The sequence below is a fragment of the Penicillium canescens genome (genome assembly GCF_028828765.1).
Source record: "Penicillium canescens strain IBT 15451 chromosome Unknown utg000003l_segment0_segment0, whole genome shotgun sequence".
Taxonomy (NCBI): Eukaryota; Fungi; Ascomycota; class Eurotiomycetes; order Eurotiales; family Aspergillaceae; genus Penicillium; species Penicillium canescens.
In genome coordinates this window covers 845,947-861,231 of record NW_026703965.1, presented here as the reverse complement: position 1 = coordinate 861,231, position 15,285 = coordinate 845,947, and the positions used below count along the sequence as shown (strand labels likewise).

The following is a 15,285-nucleotide window of genomic DNA, read 5'->3' as shown; positions in this document are numbered from 1 at the left end:
TCGACAGCAAGCAGAATTAAATGAGTAGAGAGAGGAGCCGAATGCGACGTAAGTATACATGCTCTCCTGAGGCTATTTCTATTCCTCTGAACTGTATAAGACAATGCAACCCTTTGCCTGCAGCGCATTTTCAACTTTGCGTTGATATACCCCAAATCCGGTGGAATACCTAGGCTGTGCTTCCAGGGGGTATCATTGATATACACAGGGTCAGGCAGCCCTGGAGGAGCAACATCGTGATGACAAGTCCCTCAACTTAGGGCAAGGGCGTATCAAAATGGGCGCCTGAGGCGGAAGATTACATAATATACTCACGTCACCTCAAAAGCCTTCACCGTTGCATAAGGTTGGCTTTGCATATATTTATATTTATGGCCTCTGCTACAATTTGCTGGTTATCTCAATTGTTATATTGTGGCCTTGCTCAATAGATTGGCACAAAAGGCGCAAAGGAAGGCTGTTGATCATTGCAAGATATCGCATGCATAAAGCCTCAATGGTTGGCCGAGTCCTATATAATTCTTCATTCCTACATGCATCGTGAAATAACATTGCTCGCCAATTCCTGCATTTCGGGCCAACCATCATGGCTCCAGAGATCCCTGGCTTCTATTATGGTGAGTCTTGAATTGCTTGTCTTTATTTGCTGTGTTGCCCTCCAGCAGTGTCAAGTGAGAACACGTCTTGTCGCGTACTCGACACGCCTCCTCAATTGCTCTCACAAGACCTCCATCATTTTTATTTATGTCCCGTCCCATCCATTTACATCTACTTTCCTCCATCGCCACCCACTCTTGCTTTCTGTATAGGTCTTCACTCCCACTACGGACCGGCGCTTATCATTTTGGTACCTAGATGAGGACAAGAAGAAGTACTTTAAAATCCAGCCCGACCATGTTGCCCCGCCTGGTGCGCAATATTCCGCGAAGGTGCTCAAGCGGAAGCGCAGCGACCAGATAGTAGGTTCCCTAGCTCTTCCTGATATTTTCATCTGTTAATTGAGTCTACAGAAACGCGAAAGGAAGGCAGAACTCAATCAGCGCACGGCCAGTGAGATGGTCACCAGGGGCGCGGCGTTGGCACAGCCCCTGGTGACCGTTCATCGAGAGATTGGGCTTGAATTGCCTGGCGGTGCTATGCGGGAAAAGTATGCCCGTCTTCAAGTAAGCCAGCTGCATCGAGAAGAGCTCCATAAATTCGAACCGTGGCCAAGAGCGAACACGATTCGACAGGTCGTGCGGAACCCACGCTCCGGCACTTTGATTGCCAGTGAGTTACCTTGATACCTCTTGACTTATTACATTGCTGATACAAATTGCAAGGCATGGCTCGCGGGCAAGAATCCTCTGTCTCGTGAGTAGATCTTTTTCAATAAGCAGATATTGTTCAATACTAACCACTACGCAGGGTCTGCTTTCCAGATATCGAGAATTCGCAATGGTCCTACAATCACACGATGGAGCGTCTCCTCTTTAGGGAACCTTTCCGGGTCAGTCCATTTAGTCTCAATGGAAGTTTCAGCGTGACTGACACCATCTTTAGCTCGCCTCGATGTCTCTGAGCCCAACAGACTGTTTACTGTATGCCGTTTCAAACCCGAGTCAATGCCGTTAAGACCATCGACTAACCACCCCAGGGCAACCATGGACGACGGCCCAGACGGAGCATGCTTCTTCTCAATGCACTGGCTTCCTGCTCCCGATGATGATGGAGGCTACACCTGGCCAGCAAGTACGTCCACTGACTCCAACCTCTTCTACAGACAACATGCTAATAACAGCTCATCCAGTTTCTCAACCCACTCGCATAACCCCTCAACATCCAATGACCTTCTGGGGCACCGCAGCCTGTCCATCAACCACAGATCCCATTTTCGCCATTGCCGCTTCAGAGGGCCTACACACCATCCACGGTGGCGAAAACAATTGGCTGATGAGGAAGCATGAGATTGATATTGGTCCGAAAAAGTCCAGGTCGAAGGGGCACTGGTGGCCGCACACGAACAGCGTGTGTTCCGTTGAATGGCTCAATCAAGATGTCATCATGTCAGGTCGGAAGAACGGCGCGATTCTCTTCAATGACTTGCGTATTGGCTCTAGCACGCCTCACTTCCGGCATTCGGACTCGGTGATGCAATTCAAAAAGGTTGACGACTGGCGCATTGTCGCCGCGGGTCCTCGTTATGTATGTATACATCTCATTTCCCTTTTGACCTAGAATATTGACTAACAACCCCAAGCTGCATATGTTCGACCTACGCTTTGCTCCCAATGGTGACAAGGGCATTAAGCGGAACAAGAACCCATCGATCGCCAATTCGGCAACAAGCCAACCATACCTGACATTCCCTGACTTCGCGCCCCTGCCCATGCCAACCTTGGACATTAGCACTGATCTCGGTCTCCTTGCAAACCGTATGTCCCCTGACTGTTACAGCAGATCATCCTTATCTTGGGTTCGAACGAATGGCTAACCTACTTTTGATCTTAGCATCCCCGGACCAAACGATCCAGCTGTTCTCCCTCCGCACCGGTCGACAGGTACCCTCCCCGCTTACCGAGCGCAAGTACTCTTCCACTCCGAGCTGCGTGAGCTTTGAAGCGGGTAATGATGCACCAGCATGGAAAGGTCCCGAGACACTCAGTATGCTGGTTGGCATAGATGGCGTTGTCGATCAGTGGAGTTGGTGATTTGGATGGCGTGTCGTTGTCTTTGGCGTGCGATTGATATCCCCTGGTTTCCTGTTTCCTGTATCTATTTCACGGCAATACCTTCTTTCTTTTCTTTACTTTTGGCGCAGACTTGTTTGATGACCTTTGTCATGTCTATTTGATTTTCGGCGCCGGGATTCTTTTACACTTTTTCCTTTTTCAATGTTTTAGAATGTTCTACATACTGGATTTTCATGCAATCCATATTCACCTCTCTTTCACCTAAAATATATATAAACACTATAAAAGATTAGAAATCCGCTCGGACTCACCTCGATGGGAGAAATTACAGGGTCCATTTGAATCTTATCATCGAAGTGCTCGACTCTACTCTTTTACAAATGAACAATATTGGAGGTAGATGATGACTATGGGTATAAATTGAAACCCCAATAAGAGTAAAATGCAACGCAATGTAATATAACATGATGCAATACAGTATAGCAACAACCCAGACACTCCGCAAAATAAATGCATAAAAGCTCAATCATGTAACTCAATCCAATCCACCAGCAAGCCACTCCCCAACCTCAACACCAATCCCCTTAGCAAGCTCGCCGACCCAATCCCCAGAGACATTGACAGTCCACTTATCACCTGCATCAGCAGTAGTATTTCCACTACTACTAGCGGCACCATTATGCCCAGCAGCAGGGACAACAAGACGCAGTCGCCGCAGTGTAGCAAGTTCAGCGTAGATCCGATCCGCGACTGCCGCAACGCGGAGAGGCGTGGCAGGTGGATTTGGGTCAATAGCGTGGTAGATTGCTAGGAGGCGCTCTAGGGGGAAAGGACGAGCTGTGAGAATTGTCGATGGGCCGGTTATACCGGCGCCACCGCCTGTAGCGGAGGTTGTGGCTGAGGAGGTCGCGAAGGCAGATGAGAGGGTGGATTTTGTGATGCGGGTTTTTGTACGCTTGCCTTTTCCTCGCTTGTTTGGGTTTGAGGGGCCGTCGTTTGCCGCTTGTCTTTCTTCCGCTTGGGCTTGGGAGAGGACTTTCAGGCGGCGGCGATGGTGGGCGCGTTTGTTTCGGGCTGAGAGGGAGGATGAGGAGAATTTGGAGAAGAAGATTGTGTCAAGGCGCTGGGGGGTGTGGGAGGCCAGGTATGCGGATGTGAGGATGAGAGTTGAGAAGTATGGGAGGGATGGGAGGGCTGAGGGCATCATGGTGACATTTGACAATGGAGTCCGTTGTTTTGCGATGGGCGTCAATGTATCTTCGGGCACGATGCGGTGCACCAGCGCTGACTCGCCCTGATGTCGGAAGATTGATCTGTTCTTAACCAGCAATCTCGAGAAATCCCACTCCATGTTTCCGCCAGGAGGTGCTTCGCCATTCACCACAGGCGCAACAAACTTAGGCCACAATCTCTCGCATATGGATCGAAAGTTTGGAATAGAGCCTGCTGTCGGTCCAACCAGTGAGTCGTAGATCGTAGCAACGAAGTATGGATATACTCGCAGGGAAGTCTCATCCGGGAGGCCATCAACAACCGGCGCATTGGAGGCGAGGATAATGTCGATGGCCTCCTTGCGCGTGTACGGAGGAAAGCTGATGTGCGGGACCGCCGCACTTTGAAGGAACAGCGGCCGCGGTGTCGAGCTGAGAACGAGAACGACACAGAGAGACGGAATCTATCAAATGCCACAGGTTAGTCGCAACATGTCACACAAGCAACAACAACGCAAAACACCCGTCATACTTACAATCTCTCCTAGCCGTGCCAGAGCTGACAACAAGGTATGCGGCGCCTCTCTCTGCCTATCTATCTCATCCAACACCAAAACGAATTTCTGGGAGTTGTCGGAATTCCGCGCTGCCAAACACTCCTCGAGGAGAACTGCCAGGCCACTGACATGCTCGCAGCGTCCCTTACCGGCCTTCTCCCACTCTTCCTTTTGGCCCAAGGCCTCCAATGTATTCCATAAGATCTTTGTCAGCAGGTGTCGACCTGTGATGCATTCCGAGCTGCGGATAATGGCGTGTGGCACTTCAAGGGTAGAGAGGACGCCGCGGAGGATAGTTGATTTGCAGGTCGCCGAGATCCCGTGAACGACGACTGTTGGAGGGCTAGGGACATGGGGCTGTTCCAAACGACGGTACAAGTTAGTAAATGTCCTTCAGAATGGCTTCAGTGGAAGGTGCGGAGCTCTCGCGGGCTGGCCCTTAGTAAACTCACACTGAAAAGACTGGCAAGTTGGCGCGCCTGCACATCGCGGCAGGGCCATTGTGAGCCCAATGAGCGGGCAACCTCGATTGGAAGCATCAAGGATCAGGCCGTTCTGCTTCCAATGTTGTAGGATGATCCGATGTCAAATGGAGGTTACAGATTGAAGCTCCGATAGAAGGGTGGCTCCTTGGTTGGCACGTGACCACGCGTTCGCGCCGAAATAATCGCGCAGACTGGCGAAAACACTACATTTAGACTGTAGGAATTACGTGTCTACTTTCGTGGATAGGAATATGTGGAAACCGAATTCGCTTTCCAGCGCTAGAATACATGCAGAACGTGTGTGCAGGAACATGCATCGAGACGGGCAATCGACAGGGCCGTCTCCGATGTTGAAAATAAGTAAACTGACCGCAAACAACCGAGGTATCAATGGATGAAAGGCACCAAGGCCCTTGCCAACGATCCTCAGCGCAGCTTACCCAACGATGAACCAATGTGAAGTAACGGGCACAGCACAATGCAGCTGGAAGAAAAAGAAAAGCGCAAAAGTACAGCGAAGAGCATGGTAAAAATAAGTAAAAAATCACAATGGGGAAGCGAAGATAATGATAAAGAAAAGAAAACTGCTTAGCCCAGTCCTTGAAGAATCCAAGCCACAGAGTGCCAGATCGTTCATGGGAACAATCCAAAACTATCGCCAGAGATTCCGAGGTCCAAGGTAACCACCGGGGGAAACAAAAGAAACGTGAAGTACAAGAGGGGGCAGGGGGAGGATAGGAGCAGGAAATTGGGCAAGGCTCCGAAGTCTTCATGCTGGGTCGCTTCATGAAATGCAATATGCAACATGGACTGACGCAATGATCATGACACATTGTTTCATAGGTCGATGCAGGAAAACGCAAGTGAGAAATCACGGGAAAATGATCAATACATATGCAGTTGGGCCCAGTCTGATGACAGCGTTGTAAAAGTAACCGTAAAATCGTGAAAAAGAAATTTCGTCGCATCGTCTCACTATGGGTACACTTAGGTCGAAGACATGCATTAATTGGGCTGATCAGGCTCAATTAAATGTATGTAAAGAGTTGACTCTGCGAGCCGAGATTGACAGGTGGCTGCGAGCTCGGAGCGGAGTAAACAGAAGAGCTCTCACTATGTCCAGAGGGGGTATTAGAGACCGAACTCTGGGAAGAGTGAGGGACATAGGTCTGAGAGCTGTATCCGCTGGACGAGGTGGGAGAATGGATGCCGGAGGATTGGCCGCTCTGTTGGTACATGAAGGGCTTCTGGAGCAAGGTCTTGGGAATTTGAGCACTGTGCTCCATCTCATTGGGAGTGACATGGCCGCTGGTGGCAGTGCTGCTGTTACTACTTCGGCTGGCGGTGGTGTCAGCAGCCATGATCTTACCAGCGATGCGGCGACCATGGGGTGTCTGGCGAATAGATGGGAGAATGGGGCGGACAGCCTCGACAATGCGGTTGCGAGTCTCGGCATCACAGAAGTCCATGGCAGTCTGCACAACGTAGTTTGCAAAGGAATCACGCAACATCTTCTCAAGCTCATTGCCCCGAAGAATCTCGTCGATCATCTGGCGCTTCATGTAGTTATCGGCAGTTCGAAGACACTTCTCAATCACGTTGGAACTGAATTTCTGCTTCGACAGCTGAGGAATGTTTCCTCCAAATGTCTGGCAGAGAGGGTTGGTGAATTGAGGCTCAGCCAAATCCAGAATGTATTGCACAACATAGTTCCCAAACGGATCCTGAATCAAAGTGAACGAGTTCGAAGTGATTTGAGAAATCAGACGAGCCTTCTGCTGACCAGAAGCATGGTCAATGCAGCGCTGAAGAACGCAGCATCCATGACGATGAGTACCAACAACCACGCAGTTGCCACCAACAGCCTCGTAGATGAACTCAGCATCTTCGGGGGAAAGGCGGTTAAGGCATTTCTGAATGACGTGATTACCATTGAGATCCTGCACAAGCTCAACAACATCGCGCTGCAAAGCGCCAATGACGGTCTGAGTCTGCTGAGGAGTCGAGATAAACTCAATCATCTTCTGCAATGCACGGGTTCCATGTTGGTTAAGAGCAATCTTCACCAGCTGCGGAGAGGCAAAGTCAATCAGGGCAGTACGCTGTTCATCATTGGAGAATTCCAACAGCTTCTGGCAAAGGTAGTTACCGAAGGGATCTATTGAAGAAAAAAGTTAGCCGTCATCAGCGAATTAAAAGGCAGGATGAAACTCATACCGGTCATGAGTTCGATAACGTGCATGTATGTCTCACTGAAGATCAGCTGCACATGCTCCGGGTTACGTTCCTCCAGTTTGCGCTGCAAGTATCGGCAGCCATGCTGGTCCTTGCACAAGCTGTACAGCTCACCCTTATAGTGCTCCAAGGGGAAGTTGCCGAAGCGTGTGAGCTGACTCGCCTCATTCTCCTGGCGACGTGCAGCCATGCCACCTCGAGCAGAGTTGTCAGAAAAGCGGAAACCAGAGCCAGGATAGGAGGGATAGCCATTGTAACCAGCGGAGAGGTTAGACATGTGGTTTGCATGGTGAGTCTGGGGGGCATAAGGTTGGATTGCATAATTGTAGGCGGGAACTTGGAAAGGCAGAGCCATTGGAGCAACCGCTCCAGGGACATTGTTTGTGGAAACAGCCGATGTGAGTTGGGGCCCGAAAGGCGCAGCACTGGCTTGCAGGATAGTCTGAGATGTTGAGCCGTTCTGAAGGTTGGTGTCATCTGCTTCGGGAGAATCCTTTCCCTGGCGATTGTTCACGGCACTCTGAGGAATGCGTCCCATGCTTGCATTGTGGTGGTGCATGTTGTCCATTTGATTGTTAGGAGGCGTGACGGCATTGCCGATTCCATTACCCTTGATGGTAGGCAAGTCGTTGGTCGAGTATGAGGATTGAGCAATCGGGCGACTGGACGGAACAGGAGTTGCGGTCTCATCGTGACGTTCATCCTGGAAGGACATGTTGCTTCCCAGGGAGTGACGAGCGATATGGCGTGATGCGTGAGTCGAGGTACCGTGGTCTTCGTTCGTTGGGCTGCTTAGCTGATCCATGCGCATCAAACCCGAGATGTTCTGCGGCATACTCTGGTGAGACGAGCGGTGCCGGTTGTGGTTGGAATAAGTCTCGGGACCAGGAGTGCGCGAGTTGGCAAGGTCAAGGGCATCAGGGTTGGCAGACAGCTGAATTGGATATTAGAAATGTGCTTGAATTCAATTGTGAGGGGGCACTCACAACAAGGTTTGCACCACCACGGCGGGACAACGTAGGGAATTTATCGTCGGTCTCAGTCATCTTGATGTAACTCTTGATATCCGGGGTAGACAAGCGATCAACGTCCTTCAGAGGGCCATGTAGCTTTTCTTCATCACTGGGGAAAAGGTACTTGGCGGCGGCAAAAGAGTCGATACCAGATCCGTTGTTGAACCCGGAGGCATTGGACCGAACCTGGGCGTTCAAGTTGCTCGCTGGAAGCGAGTAGCGGTGGGCACTACACAATTGTAAGTTAAATCGAACCATGAAGCGAGTGTAGATATTCGATGCCACTCACGAAGGGCCAGGACGGAACGGTGAAGAAGGTTCAGCGAGGAAATCGTCCTTCTCAGAGTTGCGACGGGAGCCAGGAACTGAGTGACCAGTAAAGCGGTCAACCGGCTGGTGCGCAGAACGAGACGGAGCTTGGGGCGAGGTCAAGTTGGAGGGGGCAAATGCGCTGAAGAAACCAGGCGAAGAGGTGACACTCGAAGTAGAGAAACGAGCAGGGCGGCTGAAAGCGCTGGACACCGAGCTCTCGCGGTACTCAGGCGGGGTAGTTGGCTCGCTGACCGGACCAGATAGTCCAGCCTTAGCCAGGTCGCGAGCAAGCTGGTCCATCTCCAGCTTCTCCTTTTCGTGTTGTAGGTCCAGCATTTTCATATCCTCCTCAAATCGACGTTTCTGTTCACGCATGTACTCCAGATGTTGGCGTTTCTTTTCAAACTGCTGGAAAAGTCAGATCAATGTTTGTCTCAAGAATATCACCACGGAAAAGAAAATTGACGAAGAAAGAGGAAGGGTGTGTTGGGATGGGTTGACATGGAAGAAGCGTAGATTGTTCAAGGTTTTGTTGGGCGTTAATGACGTTCACCGTTCAAGACGTTCACCGTTAAAGACTCAGTTGGCTGGTTCGTTGGCCGTTCAGACTCTTTTGTTCCCTAGGCATCTCCGTAGTTCCGAAAACAATTTGACGATTCGTACCCATAAAAGTGACGCTTCGTGCCCGTACAAGCCAGTCTTCGAGGCCGGACAAGTGATCCTTCGAGGCGGGAGATATAGGACTGGTTGAATGGGCCTTCGATAGGGATGATGCCTGCACCGGGGACGACGCCTTCAACGGAACAACGCCTTCAACGGAACAACGCCTTCAACGGAACAACGCCTTCAACGGAACAACGCCTTCAACGGAACAACGCCTTCAACGGAGACTTTAACGGGCTTCAACAAAACCGTGACAACGGAGCTGAACAATGCAGTGATCCAACAAGCCCACAGAGGTCAAGAGTCCACGTTGCAGGAGGGATCCTGGAACACAGTCCCGAAAGAACACGAGATATGGGATAGAGTAGGAGTGGTGATGGGGATGGGGATGGGGAAGGGATGCAGCAAACAAGTTCACACCTTAGCAGGGACGAGAGGAAAAGCAAGCATATCGAAATGTGTCGTAGAAGAATAAAAAGACGGGTGAATGAGGGGGTAGAGCCCGGGATATTATAGCATCGACTGCTGGGCTCGAGCAAAGAACGGCTCCTGGGTAGAACAGAGGGCTCACTTGAACGGCCGGGCAGGTATCTCAATATACCAAATCCGGTTGAGGCCCGAAGAGGCAACAATAGGGAATTGTAGTATGAGAAATGCGAATGTGGATAATGATGAATAGAAATATTGGGCATAGAACTTGCAGTGCTGCGGGTTGAGGGGGAGATGTAGAGGGAAAGAAAACGAGAAGGGGAGAGAAGAAACGAAGTGCATGTGCAATGTTGCCCGGGGAAATAACTGGAGAGTGACGAAAATCTCGAGCCAATTTGGGACAAAACCGGCGCTCAGCCAACGTTTCTCACAGCTCAGATGCCACTCATCGAAACGTCGCCCGCCACGACAGTCTGGAGATCACACTCAGCAAACCTACGGCGAAGCAGGCCATGACCGGTGGTGCTCACAGCCCAAATGCCGATCATTGCATATTGCAGTCACAATCCAGATCTCTCCTGAACCAGCACTCCTCAAATTCAAGATACGTGAAACATCGCTAAAAGAAAATAGAAGCTCACCGAAGACAAGAGATCCAGAGGATCCTGCGCAGGGCTCGAGCCTTGATTTAAATAATTCCATGACGAAAACTTGCTCGAATCGGTTGTGAAGCGGCGCTGCAGATTGGCACGAACGTCACCCGCAGGCCGAGACGAGAAGCCCGATACAAAGTTCGAGTGACCAGGGGAAAGCGAGCTATATCCGGGGAACGCAGATTCCGAGGGCGGGGATCGTGGAGAGGGGAATCGCAGCTCGTCGAGGCGTTCACTAAGCCCGTGTTTGAAGGCCATCGTGGGCAAGGGCCGAATTGTCCAAACTACAACTCCAACAGTCCGGTCAGCGTACGGGGGTCGATACTAGTCGGAGGGGTGTTTCGAGAGCTTTTCTCGCGAGCAGCTATCACGACCAGCCCCAGATATTGTGACGCCAAGCTGCAGCTGGGGGCAGAGAAATGTCCGAGTTATAGAGCGGAGGGGGATCAGGGCTGGCGGTGTGCTCGTTCGGTCTCAAGTAAGGGGAGCTTGAGAGGGGCTGAGGGGAGGAGACGATCTGCGCGAAATGAATCCGACTCACACAATCAACGCCTCGAGAGAAAAATCAGGTCGGCGATGGGATTCCTATGCGAACACAGGTGCCAGGCGTCTAAGAGAGAGGTTCGGGAGGGGGAAACACGTCGGCACTGCAGACGCGATCAGGATTAGCCAGGAGGTCAAGGGTCGTCATGGCGAGGACGTGAACAAGAAGCGACTTACCAAGGACGAAACGAATGTTGACAAACACCAAAAGAAGACAAAACTGTTGTACAAAGGGAGTTGGGAAGGAGAGGGGGAAAAAGGGCTGGGAGTCCAGAGCAGAGCGGGGAGATCCTTTTTTGGGTAAAGGCTGCTGATGTGCCCTTTTCTTTTTTTTTTTTTAGCCCTTTTTTCTCTCTTTTTTTGCTACTTATTTCGGTCATTTACCAAGTTTCTTTTCTTTTTCTCTTTGGAATCTGTGGCAATGGTATTTACAATCTGATTAAAAGGGGCGATTTAGTCTTGCGTTTCAATTCCTTCCTCTCCGGCACAATATATATAGAACCACTATCACAGGTGTATACGGACAATTCGACCACAGTAGATGATCAACCTCCAAAAGTTACTCGGATACTGTTCGAGACTGGAGTCTGATTGGCGAGCCTCTGGTCTCTGTACTACTTGGACGCATTTTGTCCCGGGAAGAGCCTGGGGTAGGGAACATGGGACAGCTCTCGCGAGGTGTTCAATGGGCTACGAATGGTCAATTGGAAGATGGGCTGGGGATGGAGAGTGCAGTGGCCTCTCGCGCAAGGGGGACTTTCAATGCGCTGTTCAAAGCGTGGCATCTGCAGTAGGAAGTGGAGAAGTGCCCGAAGATGTGACAGCGGATCGCCCTCTAAGGAGGTTAGGCGCTTATGTTCCTGGATCTAGTAGATTGTAGATTGGAGAGTGTAGAATGTTAGATATAGAAGAGTAGTATATGTTCCCCTATTCTCTTCCGCGTGACTCTGGTTCGCGACGGGTTTCATTGTTCTGTTCCATGGGTCCTCGTTACTCTCTCTATTGGTCTGCACTGAAACTTATAGTCTCCTATTCTATTCTTCTACCCTCCCCCTTAGCACTCCATATTATAGCTATTATTCTGTTCTTTTCGTTTTCCACTGTAAGTTGACCTCCCTTGAATCCTCTCCCCCACCTCGGCTGATAAGGGCTCACCCTCAGACAAGCGGTGTAAGTGGTAGCGCTGATCGCATCGCTTGGAGCCCCTGGTCCACCGAATGACGAGCATGCGAACCCCAGTCAATCATTACATTCTTAGCGGGGATCATCTGCCTTGTAGCCACTTTTCTACCCCTCCTCCTTTCTAGAAATCCGATCTGAGCAGGGAACTTGATACGGTCTGTGCTGGCTATAGTATACATTAGCATGTATCTCCCAAGTGATACATCCAGCCCCCAACAACTAGTACTGTGCAGGATTGCCATATTTCACTATACTGTCGAACCCACCATTGACGCCCAAATCCCCAAATTTAATTACCGCCTTTCTTTCATGCCCAACGCCCTGACGCCCCCGGAACAATTGACTGGCTGCCTCGATAGACTCGCGATCCACAACACCTCACTGGTCAATGACCCTTATTAGAACCCATTATGATTATCGCCCCCGTTTTTGAAAGTACGATGGCAAATAATATGAAACCGGTCCCCTCACAACCCCGGCTGCACTGCAACTGCACGGGTAATGGGCCTTCTAGACGGTCGATAACATCCCCGGTTCTTCATGTCGCAATATTCTAGCCTCTGATCTCCAAGGAGGATACCGTGCATCGCAATGATGAACCCTGTCCTACCAACCACGTGTAGATCGGTAAAGTTATATGTTGCCATTTGTTTTCATTTCGCCCTCGTAACTTGCTTGACTAACTTATATTACACAACTTGTATCGACATTCCCGACTCGGAGAAATATTTCCGCCCTCCCTTGCGGAGTATCCTGACCTCGGGTGGCGATTTCAAAGTTGCGGTCAAACCTACGCCCTTTGCCACAGACATCAAACATATCTCTGCTCAATAGCTGATGGACAGGGTACCGCGCCCGGTCTCCATGAATCATAGTGATACAGGTGTAGTGTGACTGACCATGGTATGAATGTATAGCGATCAATACATGTACCCTGTCGAGACCTTGTGTCGAACCGTGCTAACACTAGTGCTTTCTAAATATACTACGTGACCGCTTCTTCAGATCCTAGCGTTTTCCATAGATCATGTTAGAATGTCATTTCGGGATGCTTATGCATACTGCAATGTTTTAGCGCTCTCTGTTCGCGTGTTGGTGTGTAAAATGCGAGAATAGTAGCTGTAAATCTGGACCGCCTTAAGAGCCCGACAGGGTAGCTCCTTTGCTTTGCGAGGTAAATACATTAGGGCGATACATCCGAGCAACCTCAGCATGATTCAATCGCCTCAATACTCTGTTTAGAGACTGGATCTGCCGTTTGTGTGGTGAGGCTTATGGGCTTGAATATGTGATGGAATGACGTCAAAATATAGAGAACTGTATTGAAGAGTAACTCGGAATGATTGTTCGTGATGTTCTTGAAGTTGGTACAGGAAGCCTATCGGTTCATCTCGTCCACGTCCGGGACAACTGTGAATCAGAACATCCCCAGATAGAATGAACCCGGGAATTCTTCGCTCAGACGGCCTCAGCTACTGCAATGTCACCCTTCCCCCAACATCGGTCGCCTTCACACCCAAATCCACTACTGCACGTTCTGCTCCTCCAAAATATCAGAGAACGTCACTGGCGTCCGTCTCGTCCGATCCACGTTGATCTGAAACACATCAAAGCGCTGATACCCGCCAACAACATCTTGAAACTGTTTACCTTCGACAGTAGCATCCATATCCAAATCAGCATATAATACCCCTTCTTCAAGCTGCAAATTCTCCTTTTCTTCCCTTTCCCCAGTTTCCGCATTAATCACAAATCCAACCAAAGGACCCCCAGTGGTATCCAAAAACCTCGTTTCGGCTTGCATTGATCCTTCCATGGTAGACCGAATTACATCTTTCACTTCTTCAGGCGCAATTTCTAGAATTGTCTGCAAGGTATGTTCATCGGCTACAGCAGCATTGATAATCCCAAAACACTTCCCTTCGAAACAATGCGCCGCAGCGCGGGTGCGATTGGCTGCCACGTTCCCATACCTGGGCTTGGGCTTTCCTCCACTGTATTCGGTGTTGTCGCGGATGCTATGCATGGGTGCTTTCGCCGGCCAGGTTGAAATATGGACTTGTTCACCTTGCGCCATCATGCTGTACCGGGCTAGTGGGTTTGTATTCTCACCACAAAGGAGCATACCAACCCTAGCCATACCCGAGGACTCAACTGGGAGGTCAATGACCTCGAGTCCGTGGCCATCACCTGGCGCCCAGGTAAGTTTCTCATAGAAAGTAGGAACCAGTTTGCGATGGTGGACCAGGACCTCGCCTGCTGGACTGATCATGAGGTTGCTGTTGTATAGATTGGCACTGCTGTACCGCGTCTTCTCGGATATTCCGACGCACACCGTGATGTGGTTTTCTCGGGCTGCTCGGCGGATCGCGTTGACTTCTTCGCCGTCCACGTAGACTGATTCGCGGACCATGCGTTTGAAGAATTCATGGGCTTCGCCGGGGGCTACCATGCAGCTCCAGAATGGATATCCCGGGATGAACACTTCTGGGAAGATGACCAGATGGGCTTTGTTCTTTGCGGCTTCTTCGATCAAAGACACGCATTTCTGGGTTGTTTCTTTGGCTGACAAGAAGATTGGAGCGACATGGCAGGCCGCAGCACGGAGAATGGGTGCCATTATCTGATGGGAAATGATAGAATGGGGCTGGTTTGTTGAGGGCGATGTTGGTATTCACATTTAATCCATCGGGATTTGTATATTAATACACCATCTATCTCGGGATTTGACCTCGGGACTCCCTCGGCAGGAGAAAAACTGCCCGTCACCCCGAAATCCCAGGCTTGGAAATAACCGAAGACTGTCTATTTGAAGCTACTTAATAGTGCCGTTGTATTGAACGAATCAAGCGGTCCGGTGTCGGTGGATGACGATCATTTTCGAAGGAAACACCGCGAGAACTGCTTAAGCAGTACCACTGCAGCTCCAAGGATCGTGAAGATAAGACAAATCTGTTAGACGGTTCTCTCTGTCTGTATGCATTGAAAGCCGAGGATTCCACCACTATGTATAGGAAGACCATGTGTTTCCGAATTTCTATCTGAGAAGATGGTACAAGTCAGGTAATTCCCTCTCTGCAGTCAATCATCTACCCTCGATGCCGTTTTAAAGCCAGGATTATACCACCTATCCAGACCAAGCCAGAAGTATGTGGAACCATGCTGCACAGCTCTTGATTAACAAGCCGAGCCTCTAAACATCAAAACGGCATCTACTATCATCAATGACTGTCATATGGTGCATGATTCACTACGTAGACCTGGCGACCAGGCATCCTAGTTGGGCACCTTGGGAACCTCGAAGGGCAGTGGCTCAGATAGGAAGCTGTC

At 50.2% G+C, this 15,285-nt stretch overlaps 4 protein-coding genes across 4 annotated transcripts; 1 reads left to right on the top strand and 3 right to left on the bottom strand.

Moving 5' to 3' along the window:
- Positions 1-586: 586 nt before the first annotated feature.
- N7446_003793 (uncharacterized protein) lies at positions 587-2,690 on the top strand (the record flags this gene model as incomplete). The annotated part of the gene is made up of 10 exons (XM_058512542.1): positions 587-617; positions 856-959; positions 1,011-1,269; positions 1,323-1,353; positions 1,408-1,489; positions 1,543-1,580; positions 1,637-1,731; positions 1,790-2,184; positions 2,240-2,414; positions 2,491-2,690. The coding sequence occupies 10 exons, from the start codon at positions 587-589 to the stop codon at positions 2,688-2,690; spliced, it is 1,410 nt and encodes a 469-aa protein (XP_058373871.1).
- A 517-nt stretch (positions 2,691-3,207) lies between these two features.
- N7446_003792 (origin of replication complex subunit 5 family protein) lies at positions 3,208-4,979 on the bottom strand (the record flags this gene model as incomplete). The annotated part of the gene is made up of 3 exons (XM_058512541.1): positions 3,208-4,347; positions 4,420-4,797; positions 4,893-4,979. The coding sequence occupies 3 exons, from the start codon at positions 4,977-4,979 to the stop codon at positions 3,208-3,210; spliced, it is 1,605 nt and encodes a 534-aa protein (XP_058373870.1).
- A 207-nt stretch (positions 4,980-5,186) lies between these two features.
- Positions 5,187-11,023, bottom strand: N7446_003791 (uncharacterized protein). Its single transcript, XM_058512540.1, has 7 exons — positions 10,951-11,023; positions 10,772-10,877; positions 10,219-10,514; positions 8,463-8,893; positions 8,147-8,402; positions 7,143-8,094; positions 5,187-7,083 (listed from the first exon to the last, which is right to left on the bottom strand). The coding sequence occupies exons 3-7, from the start codon at positions 10,486-10,488 to the stop codon at positions 5,954-5,956; spliced, it is 3,039 nt and encodes a 1,012-aa protein (XP_058373869.1). The 5' UTR covers positions 10,489-10,514; positions 10,772-10,877; positions 10,951-11,023; the 3' UTR covers positions 5,187-5,953.
- Positions 11,024-13,480: 2,457 nt separating this feature from the next.
- On the bottom strand, positions 13,481-14,575 carry N7446_003790 (carbon-nitrogen hydrolase family protein; the record flags this gene model as incomplete). The annotated part of the gene is made up of 1 exon (XM_058512539.1): positions 13,481-14,575. The coding sequence occupies one exon, from the start codon at positions 14,573-14,575 to the stop codon at positions 13,481-13,483; it is 1,095 nt and encodes a 364-aa protein (XP_058373868.1).
- Between the last annotated feature and the right edge of the window lie 710 nt (positions 14,576-15,285).

Bases quoted from the DNA above. Each gene is read 5' to 3' on its own strand.
- N7446_003791 (XM_058512540.1), bottom strand. From the start codon at position 10,488: ATGGCCTTCAAACACGGGCTTAGTGAACGCCTCGACGAGCTGCGATTC. The intron at 8,894-10,218 runs GTGAGCTTCTAT...TGACTTTTCCAG, and splicing joins CTCTGGATCTCTTGTCTTCG to CAGTTTGAAAAGAAACGCCA. The intron at 8,403-8,462 runs GTGAGTGGCATC...ACAATTGTGTAG, and splicing joins CCGTTCCGTCCTGGCCCTTC to TGCCCACCGCTACTCGCTTC.